Source organism: Manis pentadactyla, chromosome 10 (genome assembly GCF_030020395.1).
Source record: "Manis pentadactyla isolate mManPen7 chromosome 10, mManPen7.hap1, whole genome shotgun sequence".
In the NCBI taxonomy this organism is placed as follows: Eukaryota; Metazoa; Chordata; class Mammalia; order Pholidota; family Manidae; genus Manis; species Manis pentadactyla.
In genome coordinates, this window is record NC_080028.1 from 120,619,661 (window position 1) to 120,634,596 (window position 14,936).

At 48.7% G+C, this 14,936-nt stretch overlaps 1 protein-coding gene across 5 annotated transcripts in view; it reads right to left on the minus strand.

Annotated features, from left to right (window-relative positions):
* The window catches only part of CLEC16A (C-type lectin domain containing 16A), a 198,912-nt gene that overhangs the window by 97,361 nt on the left and 86,615 nt on the right, over positions 1–14,936 (minus strand). For all 5 annotated transcript variants that reach the window (XM_057487585.1, XM_036928209.2, XM_036928207.2 and 2 more), the window contains 4 exons: positions 14,649–14,693; positions 12,301–12,351; positions 8,344–8,472; positions 441–561 (listed from right to left, as the gene is read on the minus strand). In XM_057487585.1, coding sequence (XP_057343568.1) covers positions 441–561; positions 8,344–8,472; positions 12,301–12,351; positions 14,649–14,693 — 346 coding nt within the window. The remainder of the gene's footprint in view (positions 1–440; positions 562–8,343; positions 8,473–12,300; positions 12,352–14,648; positions 14,694–14,936) is intronic.

Sequence of the window (14,936 nt, forward strand, 5' to 3'; positions counted from 1 at the left end):
CAAAATGCTGGTGATTTGCATTTTTGAAAGCTTTCTTTTTTTTAGCAGCAGAATCCTTTAATCATTAGAAGAACAGAGAAAATCCTTAATCCTCCAAACAAATCAAACTGGTGCAGCTATGACTACATGGAGGGCAGAGAGCCTGGAGCCCTGCCACCCCTGCTTGAGATCTTTCTCAATCACCTTGCACAGACCTGTCAGCAAACCACCTGCACAGCTGTACCTGGGCTCCAGAAAATAGAATCTGCAAACTGACTTCAAGGTGCCCAGAACCTAGGGCCCTTTCTTTAAAAGTTTTGTGGGACATGCGTGCTCTGTAAGCTTATGGTCACTGATCAGTTGCAGTATAAAATGCAGGTTGCACACGGACCCTCCTGGTGACACATCAGTCAGCATGGCAGTGTCCCCCCACCCCTGCCATGACAGGAAGGCCAGCTCACTCAGATCTAGGACGTCATCAGTTTTGATCAAGTCCTCCTCCCGTGTCAGTGGCAGCTGGGTCTCAGGCTCTCCTTGTAGTTGCAGCGACAGGGAACGGAGCATGAAGAACACCCGGATGGCCTGCACGAACAGTTGAGAGAGCAGAGAAGAGGGAAACTGCAGTCACTTTGGTGAGATGCTCTGTATGGAGAAACCACTCAAGGACTCTTGATTAAAACAAAACAAAACAAAGCAAAATAAAGCCCACCTCTCCCTGTATCATGGCCCTGGGTGTTTTCAGATCACGACTGAAAATAATAATAGTAATAATAAAAGGGCATGGCCTATTTTCAGTTATCCATGGGTTCAGGTTTGGGCCACTTTGCCTCAAGTGAGCACCTGTCATTTGTCAGGACCTGTCCCCTAGTGTGATGTGACCTTCATGACACCCCTGTTCAGCAGGCAGCCGCACTTCACAGACAAGGCCCTGAGACCCAGGCGGTGCCGTAACCAGCCCAACCCTCGGGCTCTAGGCAGGGCTGGCACCAGGCCTCCTCCTACTAAACCAGCACGGAATCTGGAAACCCAGGTCATGAGTAAAAAAGTTTCAAGGTCCCACCTACTGAGTGTGGGTGGGAAGACAGAAGAGGGTGAGAGCTTGTGGGGTTCGGCGCCACCTAGCCCTGCCCGAATAAGACCCTGCCCCTGCCCCTCCCTGGGCAGCCCCTTCATCTTGGCCCCCTGGAAGATGGGGCAGCAGACCTAGCACCTGAAAGGCGAGCAATGCCTCGGTGTCGAGTGCCCTTTATTCCAACCCAGTCAGCTTTCTGGACAGAAGCAGTGCGGCCATCTGGCATTTCCAGAAAGCAGAAAAGCAGCAGAATCCCAGGCCTTGGAAGCCAGAAAAACATGTGTGGAAAGCAGCCTTCACTGCGGGCCAGCTTGCCCTGCAGGCATTCTCCCTTTGAGTCCCAGTTCAGGGCTGACTTGCCCACCCACGAGAGGCCTGGAAGCAGAGGGCAGCCCACAGGAGAGGCCGCCTCCAAGCCGCTTGCCCTGACTCCTAGCTGATGGGCCTGCCTGAGGGCAACAGCTCTGGAGCCAGGCATAAAAGGTCTGGGTTGGACTCCCAGCTCCACCATGCTGGGCAAGGCCCTGACTTCCCTGAGCTGCAATTTCCTCATCTGTGAAATAGACGCAGTAGTCCCTTCCTCACAGGGCTGCTAGGAGGTTCTGATATAATGCTGGTGGGCAAGCAACCAGCATGCGCTCTATGAAGAGGTGGCCATCCTGGACTCCAGTCACTCAACAGCTGGGCATGGAAGAGGGCATGGGGACAAACCACTGTCACCACTGGTGAGCCACACAAAGATGAATCCCAGCCCACTCTTGGGTCTCCTTGTTTACAGTTCCGAGGGCTACAGGCCTGGCCCACTGAGAAGGCAGGCTGCCCTCGATATGACAAGGTGCCTCCTGAAACAACGCAGCATGCGGCGGGGACAAATTTCTGTCTGCAAAGAGCTGGGTTTGCACTTGCTCCTAGAGAACCCACCACCAAGAAAGTCTAAACCCTCCTCCCGCCTTGGCCTGGAACCTGTTGTAGACCTGGGCCAATGACTTACTCTCCTAATGGACAAAACTGGAAGAACAATCCTACCCCCTGGACCTATTCTGAGGTCACGTGTTCCCCTCCAGCAACCAAAAGCACTAGAGAAAGATTGGTTTTTATATTATGATGGTGGTGACAGTGGTGATGGCAGCAGCGGTGTTAGCACTGAGCTGACTGTTCGTGACCATTTTTTTAAAGTACAATCTTCCTAAAGCCATCTGCAACAATCAGAAGAAAAAAAAGTATCATTTCATTAAAAAAAATCAAAACACCTTTTATTTATTAAGTACCTATTGTGTGCTGGGTACTGTGTGCACCTTACTGTCAACATTTTACTCAGGAAGAACCGGAGTGGAGGGGGGCCGGGCAGTCTAAGTGCGCACAGCCGAGGGGCTGCGGGTGGAGCCTGGGAATGGCTGACGCTTGTGTCACTTCACCAAGCAACAAGGACATTCAAACACCCACGCCAGCCCCAGTGCAGAAAGCCCAAGGCGTCGGTGGCCACTTGAACTATTTGGCATTTTGGCTCTCAAATAAGCAGTCCTGACCTCGGAGACGAGGGAAAAAGAAAGAAAAAGGCCCATCACAGTCGCTGCAAGTTGAGTGGATGATTCTTCTGTGTCAAAACCCCATTCTTTTCAGGGTTCTGAGGGCAAAGAAATCAAGCAGAACCCTAATCGGGGGATGAAAAAAGAGAAACGTGTGGCTTAGTACAGACCATCCACAGGTTCTGCAGGCTCGCTCATCATCCCCACAACTCTGAGAATCCACAAAAGAAAGGGAAGGTACCAGGATAAGGGTCACCAAATTCATCCCACAGCCCCCTCAAATGGTCACCCCCACTCTGCGCACCCATGGCAAGATGGGTGCTGGCAGGGGCTGTGCTGTGTAATCTAAATTAAGTCTTTGATGACCCTACATGGTTCCCATTTTACAGACAGGAAACCAAAGCCCAGGGATGTTAGGCAGTCTGCCCAAGATGACTCACTTAAACCAGACTCCAAAGTCTGTTCTGCTAACCACATGCCTTTGCCTTCAAAAGATTTAAGGCTTGGGACCCAGGCTGTTATTGGTGCTTTTCTTTACTTTGCTAAATAAACATGAAAATTGGGAAGTTTTACTAAAAAAGAAAAAGGAGTTATTATTCTTCTAGATGCTTCCACAGAATACCAGGAAGACTGACTCTGGAAGAACAGATTAGATCTGGGGAGGGATGACAGCTGACCAAGTTCAAATACAAAGCCTTCGCCTTTGCTTCAATGCCCTTGGGAGAAAGCTCTGGCCAGGAGTCCTGGAGAATGAGTCCGATGTGTGGGACAGGAGGATGGCTTCAGAGTGAGACACACCTGGGCTCAACCTGAAGTCAGGCAAGTCACCTGCATTCCCCAAGCCCAGGAAATGGGGGAGCCACCACCCCTGAGCATGGGGCCACCTCAAAGGTGCAAAGAGATGGCTGCAGGTGACATGTATTTCCCTGTGAGACACACCTGGGCTCAACCTGAAGTCAGGCAAGTCACCTGCATTCCCCAAGCCCAGGAAATGGGGGAGCCACCACCCCTGAGCATGGGGCCACCTCAAAGGTGCAAAGAGATGGCTGCAGGTGACATGTATTTCCCTGTGACTGGCCCTGGATCAAATGCTTAGTTTGAGCCCCCTCTCCTTGCCATATTGGCAAGATGCTGAGTTTAGACAACAGTCACTTAGGTTAGAAGCCCACTAAAGCCATGGAAATGGCTGTGAAAGTCAGTCTTTCTTAAGAGAGTGCTGAAGTGCTTTAAAGTGGGCATAGCCTATTGGGAAAGCAATTTGGCAATATGTAGAGTCACAAAAAAAATGTTCATACCCTTTGAACCAGAAATTTCCACTTCTGGGAACTTATCCTAAAGAAATAAGCCAAAAGAAAGAAAACACTGTATTTGTGAAGCTGCCCATTACAGTTTCACTGAAAATAATGTAATACTGGAAGCAACCAAAATGTCTACCAGCAAGAAAATGCCTGAGTCAATTACAGCAGAAGTCATCAGATACACTTTCGTGCACCACTAAGAAAGCAGACTTATTCAAACTGCATCACAACATGAAAAGCTTCTTGCTCTATAAAAGAGAGAAAAAAGAGGCAGGCTGAAACGAGACCATGGCACGCTACCCCCACAACCAGGAAAAGCTGTGTTCGCAAACAAAGATAGGGAGGAGACACAAAAAACATCCAAGGGTTACTTGTTTAGGGTGATGAAATCACAGGAAATTCTTTCCTCTACTTTCAGAACTTTATGAGATGTTACTGTATTTTCTTCAGTGAGCAATACACATCCAAAAAGTAAACCAAAATATCCTGTTTCCTCAGGGTCAGGAGCGATAAACACAAAAACTGATTTTATAAGGGAACAAAGGACAGAATGCACGGACAAAATCTCATGCAGACACATTTATTTCATAATGGCTTCCAAGGTTACCACATGGAGATGGCTAGTGGCTTAAATTCAGATTTTGATATTCACCAGAAAGCCCTCTCCTGAACTCTTTCTCTGGCATTAAGCTTCAGTAGATTCAGATCATTAAAGATTCTTTCTTCCACCTAAGATATTAGAGTATTCCACCGCCACTCAGGCAACATTTCCTGAGTACTTCCTGTCTCCCAGGCACTGGGCTCAGCACCTCAGTCACTCTCTCTCATTTACTTTGGGCAAGAGCTGAGAGGCAGGACACATGAGGAACCTGAGGCTCAGGGAGGTTAAGTAACTTGCTCGAGGTCACACAGCTAGAGGTGGGATTGAACCTGGGCTTGTCTGACTCACAAGCCTGTGCTCTTTCAGAGCGGCTTCTCTCACCTGTCCCTACACATGGGGTGGGGCCAGCCTAAGTCCCTGGTTCTGCTTCCAAGCTCTCATCAGACCCCAGTAGTTCTGGTGATTTTCATTTCAATGCGGATTTTCCTTCTCAGCTGGCATGGCTCAGTGGCACCCTTGCTATTTTGTTATCATTTTACACTATTCACTGTTTATCCTTGCACCTTGCACAGCACCTAGAAAATGCCCAACAAATATGTCGAATGAAAGAATAAACAGTGTGACCTGCAAAGGCAAGAGGTTAAATAGGACTTCATAGCCAGAAGCCTGCCGGGGCCTCGCCACCCTCCTCTCCCGCCCCTTCTCCTCTCCCCTCCACTCACTCGGCTGCAGTTATCCTGCTCCTGGAACAGGCCTCGCCCTTTCGCACCTGGGGGCCTCTGCGCTCCCTGCTCCTTCTGTCTGGAAAGCGCCTTCTTTACCGCACTCTCTGCATGGCCGGCTCCCTCTCCCTTTTTGGGTTACAGCTCGGATGTCCCCTCAGCAGAGCAGCTTCTCCTGATCACTGCCCAAAGTAGTGCCACCCCTTTTTCCTTCAGAGCCCCTGCTGCAGTCTGATATCACACTTATCATTTGCTTATTTGTTAACAAAGTTTCTCCCCATGTCATGTGAGGCCCAGAAAGCAGGGATACCTGCCCTGTTGCTTCCATACCCTCAGGCTCAGCAGCCGGCAAGCAGTAGGGACCCTGTGGCTCTTTGAGGAATGTACAGAGGAATATTTAACAAGTTAGGAATGATGTATGAGTAAGGGTTTGGGGGACTTCTGTGATAAGTTCTTAAGGAAAACAAACAGTGGGATTTCTGAAGAGTCAGCCTTCTAAAAGAAAAGTCTACTTGCTGGGGAAAAAAGAAAAAGAAAACCTTTGAATCCAAAGGATGAAATGGAATGTTCTTTGGATACAAACAAAGAACTTGAAACGAACCACATAAGCCTTCAATTGCTTGCTAAACCATACACTTCCTTCAGCTCAAATTCAAAGTACACTGCTGTGTTCTGATGTCTGAAATGGGCTGAGGAGCTGAGCTTTTGGATGATTCCAGGCAACTGTCTTGCAACAGGAACTGGTTGAAGTGAGTGGCTGAAATTCCCCTTCAGAAATTGATTCTTGAAGTCACAGAGAGAAGCTTCTCTAAGGTGGATGGTTTCTGCTTTGAGGAGGCCAGTCCTGTTCTGTGCTATTCTGCCACCTTCCCCCTGGCTCTGAACCCTAAAACTTGGGGGCTATTTTCACAGACGCATCAGACAAAAGCAGTTCGAGCTGTGCATCCCATCTGGGCCCAGGAAGTAGGCAGCACAGCCCTGGGGACCTGCAACTGAGATGTGAGGGCAGAGGGTGGATTCCGAGAATCCCTACCATCAAGAGCTGCTCCTGGCCTTTGGTGTTTTGCCATCCACGGAGTCCTCATGGTAACTCTGGCAAGACAGGCACAGGCTGCTTTCTAGGTGAAGAGAGACTGGAACTACTCGGAGGGGAGAGGGAACCCCAAAGCCCAAGTAACCCTTCTTCTGCCATACGCTTCACCCCTAGGCTCCCCCATTCTCTCCTGTAGATCAGCCCCAAGCCAGCAGGGCACAAGGTCAAGAATCAGCTAACAAGACCAAGGTCCTTGCTGGGCTCCAAGGCCACTCCGGCTTCATCACTGCCCATGCAGCCTCTCCCACTCTGGGCCCCAGCCACAGTCCCATCCTTAGAAGTGCTAGAATGTGGCACATCTCTGGGCCTCGCTCGCCACCAGCCGCCCAGCCCCTCCCCGCAGTCTCGGCTTAAGGACCACCCCTCTGGTGCTGGCTCCGCCTCTGTCCGCAGGGAGGATTAGGACCTGGCCCCATGTTCCTTCAGTAATGGTCACCGCGACATGAACTGATGCTGCCTCTTCCCCCTCACCCTCTAGACTCTGATTCTTCCAGGGCTGAGGCTGTGCTGCCTATTCCCTCATGTCCAGCACCAAGTAGGGCTATTAAATGGAATGAGGGGAGCAGTGGGGAGCAGTGCACCAGAGTGGGTCAGACTACAGGCTCTGGAGGCCCCTCTGCCGGGGCTGATTCTGGCTCTGCTACTTATTGGCTGGGTGACCTTGAGCACAGCACTTGACCTCCTTGTGCCCCAGTTTCCTCTTTTGTAAGATGGGGATAATAACAGTGCCTAATAGCAAAACGGTTGTAGAATAACATGAGGCAATTCATATAAAGAACTGATATGAATGATCCAGTTTAAAATAAAGAATAAGAGCTCACTTAAGTGTTAAGAAAATCCGATGGACTGTGAACCAAAAAGAAGGCAAAATACAACCCAGAGCGGCTGCTCTCAGCATTCACAGCATTCTGTGCCTGAGGACACTGCAGCCTGTCCGGTGTGCGGTTTTGCTGTCACCTTGCTAAGGGCACTTCTTAGGCTGCCCAGAGACTAAGGCTAAGCATGCCCACATCATGTAGGAGTTGCTGACCCGACATGGACTTGTTGGAAGCAGTGCACCCATAAAAGCCGACGCCCCGGGCCTGCAGAGCTGGCTGGGAGCGCGAGGAAGGCAGGCGTCACTGGCTCCGGCAGGGTGGGTCCTGCGGTGAGGCCTGCGGGTGTGGGCAGACAGCAGGGAGTGTGCACTGACTTCCCACACAACACACGTCTGACTTCCTCTGCCCCCAGCTTTGTCCTAGGCAGATTCAGCAGGTCCCTTCTGCTTGTCCAAATCCAAAAGTTAAACATCTCTGTTGCTGCTCTAGTCACATCTGGGATTAACTCAGAAGAAGCTGCAGGCTGATAGTGGGAGCTGAGTGTAGTGAATTCCTCTAACTTATGCACTAACATTCATGTCTCCAGGGAACGATTTTCTAGGAAAAGGTTACTGTGTTTTCTAAGAAAGAAACTGTGATCTTACGAGGGAGATAAAATACCATGAACAGCCTTGCGAGGCTGCTTCAGAAAAAAAGTGCTGATAACAGAGGCGCGCACTCCAGTGAGGTTCTTAGAACTGATCTGCTCTTCACCACCGTCTCTCTCCGGGGCTGGTGAGAATCACAATTTCATTTGCGTGTGCTTTGCCCCAAGATCACTCAGATACCTTAACATCACACCATCTCTGGGGGTCCAGAGCCCATCTGGGCTATGATTTCACATGAGCCTCACCTGCACTGCATTTATTCTGCTCACTGCCCACACTCCTTTCTTCCCAGAAGCCCTGGCCCCTGGCTTCCTCTCAGAGCTCAGGGGTCCAGGCATGCTCTGCACCAGTGAAGCTGGCCTGCCTGCAATGGACATCTGGTGCCAGATGCAATGGCATTTCAATCCCTCCACATAGCAAAGGGCAGTGTGGCCTGGTGGCGGGGTGGGACGGGGGAGCTTTCTACCTACCACCTGACCTTCTGTTAGAAGGCGGGCTCTTGACCTGGTCAGAGACCCTCTTCTCCCACCCCAGGAGTGGTCCTGGAGGACAGCTGTCCTAGAGAGGCGGGTCCAGGACTCACTCACCCGCCGGGTCTTCTCCACGTCACCACATGGCAGCCGTTTCACGAAGTCAATGCCTGTCAGCGGCGTGCCTGTTGGGGGCAGCAGGATGGAGGCGTCCATCATGAGATACTCCACGTTCATGGGCTTCATCTACAAGAGACATCACGGGAAACCTCACTGAAGCGGGGAGGGGCACAGAGCGGTTCCCAGGCCCCTCCTCATCAGCACGTGGTAAAGGAGCACGCCAGCCCTGGGGAAGACCATGGGGCAGCCCTGGGGTGGCCAGAAGTGTGAGACACCTGCCTTCTTTTTTTTTTATTTTTATTTTTTATTTTGGTATCATTAATCTACAATTACATGAGGAACATTATGTTTACTAGACTCCCCCCATCACCAAGTTCCCCCCACATACTCCATTATAGTCACTGTCCATCAGTGAAGCAAGATGTTGTAGAATCACTACTTGTCTTCTCTGTGTTGTACAGCCCTCCCCGTGCGCCCCCCCAACACTATACATGCTAATCATAATGCCCCCTTTCTTTTTTCCCCCCACTTATCCCTCCCTTCCCATCCCTCCTCCCCAGTCCCCTTCCCTTTGATAACTGTTAGTCCATTCTTGGGTTCTCTGAGTCTTCTGCTGTTTTGCTCCTTCAGTTTTTTCTTTGTTCTTATGCTCCACAGATGAGTGAAATCATTTCATACTTGTCTTTCTCCGCCTGGCTTATTTCACTGAGCATAATACCCTCTAGCTCCATCCATGTTGTTACAAATGGTAGGAATTGTTTTCTTCTTATGGCTGACTAATATTCCATTGTGTATATGTACCACATCTTCTTTATCCATTCATCTACTGATGGACACTTAGGTTGCTTCCATTTCTTGGCTAGTGTGAATAGTGCTGTGATAAACAGGGGTGCATCTGTCTTTTTCAAACTGGGCTGCTACATTCTTAGGTAAATTCCTAGGGTGGAATTCCTGGGTCAAATGGTATTTCTATTTTGAGTTTTTGGAGGAACCTCCATACTGCTTTCCACAATGGTTGAACTAGTTTACATTCCCACCAGCAGTGTAGGAGGGTTCCCCTTTCTCCACAACCTCGCCAGCCAACATTTGTTGTTGTTTGTCTTTTGGATGGTGGCGATCCTTACTGGTGTGAGGTGATATCTCATTCACACCTGCCTTCTTTTTTGTGTCCAAAGTTCACTTGATGTGACAGCTCAGACACTCTTGGGAAGTGCCACCTGCCCCATGAAAAGCTTTGTTCTCTCATCCTCTCAGTCCCCGCTAGCTGGCAGGTAGAGGGTCTTACATCAGGAAGCCGTTTCCCTCACAGTGGTCCCTTAGGGGGGTTGGCCCTGTGTATGTGAGTCTGATGGCTGCCTGCCTCCTTCTCTTTGCACTTTGAATTATGAGCACAGCAGAAGTAGTAGCTTCCAGTCAGTGAGAGCTGACTACGGGGCAGGCAGTGAGCTATGGCCTTGCATGGAGAGTCTCCCAACTCCAGCAGGAAGAAATGCTTCCCAGTCTACTCATGAGAAAACAGAGACCCAGAGAAAGCCAGTGAATGGAGCCAGGCCGCCTAGCAGACTGTGGCAGAACAAAGACACAGACCCAGGCCTGCCTTTCTCTAGACCCCCATGATTTCCACATGACCAACATCCCCCCTTCCTTTCTCACCCCTTAGCATCTTACCTGGGATAATATAACAAGGCCACTTACTGAGCATCTACAAAGTGCCAGGCACCTGCAGGCTCACCTCCCACTGGGTGCCAAGTGCCAGTGCTGTTGCAGTTACAGAGCAGAACACTGAGCTCACAGGAGGGGACTATGCCCATAGCCACCAGGCAGACAGGAGCAGAGCTGTCTGCCTCCTTCCACACCACCTCCATGAAGCCCTCTCTAATTACTAAGACACACGGTAACGTCACCTCCCCTCCTGGAACTTACTACATTGATTCTGACCATTTAATGTACACATTATTGGACACTGTCACTTTGATTATGTGCCATCAGAAAGGAATGACATTTCACAGAGGTAAATTTTCCACAGAATTTTACTCCTTCAAGCATCATCAGCACTTTTTTGTGTCTTCGTTTTTGAGGAAGTGGGCTTCAGTCATATCGCCCTTTTCTTCCCCTGCTGTAACATAGTTGTGGTGAGGGCCCAGCTGTCCAGAGACCTGGTGAATGGGCCAGGGAGCTGAGGAGCCACTCAGCGCATGCGGCCTTTCCTTTTGAACACTTCAAGCACTTTCATCAAAGGCCCGAGGTCTACCATTCCCAATCCCTTTATCTCCAGGGCAGCTGTCCTTGGTGTCTGCCTTCCAGAAGCACCTTCCTTCCCAGACTGCTTCTCACTCCCTTGCAGCTCCCCTCTTCTCTGCTCCCACCTTTCCAGAAAGCCCCTCCTAGCCTGCTGTTGGCAGGAACACCAGATGGTCACACTCATTATGCTTTTTGCAATAAACAAGAGGTGATAAGAGGAACAAGTGAGGGTCACTGGTAAAGGTCCAGCACTGGGAGAGGGCTTCTCTGAGCAGCACTTGAGGGCCAGTCCCCACTTCATTTAGCTTAGCAGCTGGGTTCCCCAAGTTTGAGCAAAGGACTGATATGGGGGCCAGGGGTATGTCATCTTTTTATTTCTCTAGACTGCCAGACGTTGTGCAGGAGACACAGTAAATGTGTGATTAAAACCCAGGGACCTCCCTGCAGTGGGAGGGGGAGGAACTAAATATTCCTCATGCACAGGCTCTACAGAGGCATCTCTTAGGCATTTCACATCCAGCCTAGGCAGTTATGTGGTGGCATGTAGCACATTTTACAGTTGGAAAAATCAAGGTCAGAATGTAAGCAACCTGCCCAAGGCTGCACAGTAACAAAAACAGCAACTAAGCAGGGAGTTGGAGGCCCATGTTTTCCCACATAGTCAAGTGGCCTATGAACCCTTCAAGAATTACATCGTGGAAGGGGATGTCACAGGGTTAAGATAAAACTAGCTAACCTCTGAATCTACTCCACTCTAATTCACAGTCCAAAGAGGAGAATACTGAGATGCTCTTCTGGGGGGCCTGGGGAATACAGAGGGGTTGTGGCCAATAGGTATAAGGTGCACACAGGTAGCCCATGCATCACCACGAGAGGCCTGGGTGCTGCTGGGGCATTTCTGAAGATGAATTATGCCAATTTATACTCTTCCCTTGAAAAGCCTCTGCGGAGGCCCCAGATGGGCTGTGAGAGAAGGTGTAGTGAGGGCCCAGCTGTCCAGATACTTGGTGACAGGCTAGGGAGCCAGGAAGCCACTGGGCACAAGCCGCCTGCCTTTTCCTTCTTGACACCTGAAACACTTTGGTTTATTATAAACTTGCTGAATCACTTCACTCTTTGGTGAGGGACATCCATGAAAAAGGTCATTTATCATCTATTTATTGAGTGCAAACGAAGGGGCAGGTGCTGAGGATGCAGAGATAAGTAAGATAGAGTAAGCTGCAGCTGGAACATTCTGGTGGCACGGCAGGGGAGGAGGCAGCCTAACATACAGAGAAGGGCAGAGAATTAGGTGAACCCCTCTGCTGTGCAATCCTGGCTCTGCCCCTCACTGGCCGGGCAGATGTGGCACCTCGCCCAGCCCCTCTGCCTCTTGGTTTCTCAGTTATTGAAAGCGGCTTCTCCCCCTGGATTGACGTGGGGGTTAAGAGATTTAATACGTACAAGATGCTTTACACACCCGCCGAGGAATACGTCCTCCATCAAATACCACTCATACCAAAGTGAACCTTTCTGACCCATCTTATGACACAGCCCAAATAGGGGGAGTGAATGTCATCTGAAATTTCAGCAGCGGTGGGGATCACAAGTCACCGTTTTCAATTCATTTCCCCAGCAATCACTGCCGTCCGGTCAGAAAGCCCCACACTGCAGTTCTCTGTTGGTCTGGCAGGGTGAGCTTCACAGGCCCACAGCGCATCTGGCCTTACTTACTGTCATGCTCCTGTATTCATCTTCAAACATGTCCAAAAAGATTTCTTCTCCCTAAAAAGAAAGGAAAAGAGACAGGAGAAGATTATGCATATTTCTTTCCATAAATACCAAAGTATTATAAACTCCAGTTTGCTGCCTTTGGGGCCATCTGTTTCTTATTAGTGAGTTCTCGTAAATTACCAGGAAGGGAAATACACACATGAACAGGAACACACATGCTCAGACAGAGCCTAAATATCAGGTTGCACCTCTCAATGTTTTTCTCCTCTTTTTAAGCATATGTAGCTAGATTTCTTCTGTCCAGGCAGTTAATCAAAAAAACCAAAATAACATCATATATAATGAAAATATAAAAATGGTTAATATTTCAAGTGTTTGACATCATCTATCTGTGGAGAATGGTTGGAGAAATGAGAATCTAAGGTGCCATGTTAGAACCATGAGGTCAGCACCTCTGAAAGGAAGCATATAATTAAATATGGTTAACACTATACAGCTTGTATCTGAGGGACACCTTTGGAGCTCTGTAGTTCCCCTGGGGCTGTGGTAGGTTAAGAACTTGACTCTGAGACACGTAAACCAGTGGCTAAATCCTGACCTTACCTCTCAGAGCCTCTCTGCGGTTCACTGCAAGACCGGGATAGGTCATCTGTGCAGGCATCATGACGATGACATGAGTTCACACACAGAAAGGGCTGAGGACAGAGTCAGCCACCAGTCGGGGCTGGAAAATGCTAGCACTCAGGGTCAGGTCACTGTGATCACTACTGGATGGGACCACAGCTGAATGCACCACGATAGCACTGTCCTATCTCTCTCCTGAGTCCTGAATCTCACTCACACACACACACACACACACACACACACACACACACACACACACACACACACACACACACACACACACACACACATGCGGTGGGAAAAGGATTAGGTCCTTTATATGTTTTCCCAGTTATCAGAACTACGGATAAATACCACTCATACCACTCAAGAATCGCTGAAATAACAACCCCTGAAAACATTCAACAGCTTCAGATATATTACACCTAGGATGCAAACCTTATAGGGTAAGAGAGAAAACTCTGGTTTGGGAGGGGAGAGCTGCAATTCAAATTTAGCTCTCCTTTTGTTAGTGATAAAGAAAAACCCTCTAGGCAAATGCCTACCTATATGTTCTTCTGGTTTTGCAATCCAAAGGCTTTCTGGGAGAAATAAGCTAAGAGCAGTGATGCTGGAACGTGGTTCAAAGATAAGTAATGCACCTGAGGTTCTGTTTTCCTCTGGATTTGGGATGGTCTAAGGGGAGATGGGGCTCTCCTCTCTAGTATGTGGCAGCCCATAGTGGTGTCACCCTCATCTGGGCATGTCCACTTTGTGGCAGCTGCATGGGGTCATCTAAGCCTAGAGAAGTGCCTTTCCAGATTACAACACCTGGTTTTATCTCAGCAAACGCTGGCGATAATGGACAGTGGTTTAAAAGGCTTCCTGCAAAGAAAAAGCTTCCAGGGCATATATATATATATATGTGTGTGTGTGTGTGTGTAAAACTCACAGCAGATCAAAGAGAACACAAATAAAGAAAGTGCAGGTGAACAACAAGAAAATGGCAGTGCCAACACCTTTGCTCCTCCTATCAGGATCTCCTTATCTGCGAAGTTACAAGGGGAAACGATTACCAACTGGACCAGGAGAGATCTGATGCGGGGGTGAGAAAAATCAGAAAACTGCTAGGACTGTCTGACATATGGATTAATCCATCTACTGCTGACAAATGATGAGCCTAGCCTGAGAATATAGTACATCTTAAGAGCTAAACAAAACCATCACCATGAGATGGTTCAAAGTAATCATCTACAAACCTCAGACACTGAAAGTCATGGTGGTTCTTCACAACATCTCACTGAACTTAATGGGGTATGTTTAAAGCCTGTATGAGGTTTCTTACCTGCATATAATATTTGTATATAATTCAAAAGTAATTTTCTATGTACAAGTATATATAATTCACGAACACATCAGTTCATATATATGATGTAGTCATATGTGCATATATGTATACAATTCAAAATGTACACATGAATTCATAACAAATTCATAGATAACTGATAAACACATTGTCACATACTAGGGGTGAGTCACCAAAAGTTGGACAGGTAAGAACAGCATGAGCAGAAAAGTGCATAGGCCACTGCTCTGCAGACTATGAAACCAAGCACTCCGACTCAGTATCCACAGGTACAAGAAACCACTACGGACACGGGACCATCACATGCACAAGCCCAGACACTACAGTCCTGTTTATAAAACACACACCACACTGCTGATCCTGTGCTCTGGCAATTTACCTTATAAAAATGCCGTGCTAGGTGAACACTTTCTTCTCTGGCGCCCTGTTAAAAGAGAGTGAAGACATGAGGGAGGCAGGTCTCAGGGTGGCCAGTGAGTTGGGTAAATTACAAACTCTAAAAATCTGAGGGTACATAAGACAGATGCTGTGCTAATGTCCTTAATCAATAAAGTGGTTCTTAATGAGTGAGGGGGAGCTCAAAATAAAAATGGGTGAAAGATACGGGATTCAGTGCGATGCCATGACAAGCTGTTTGTACAAGGTTAAGTGGGGGAAACGTGTTATA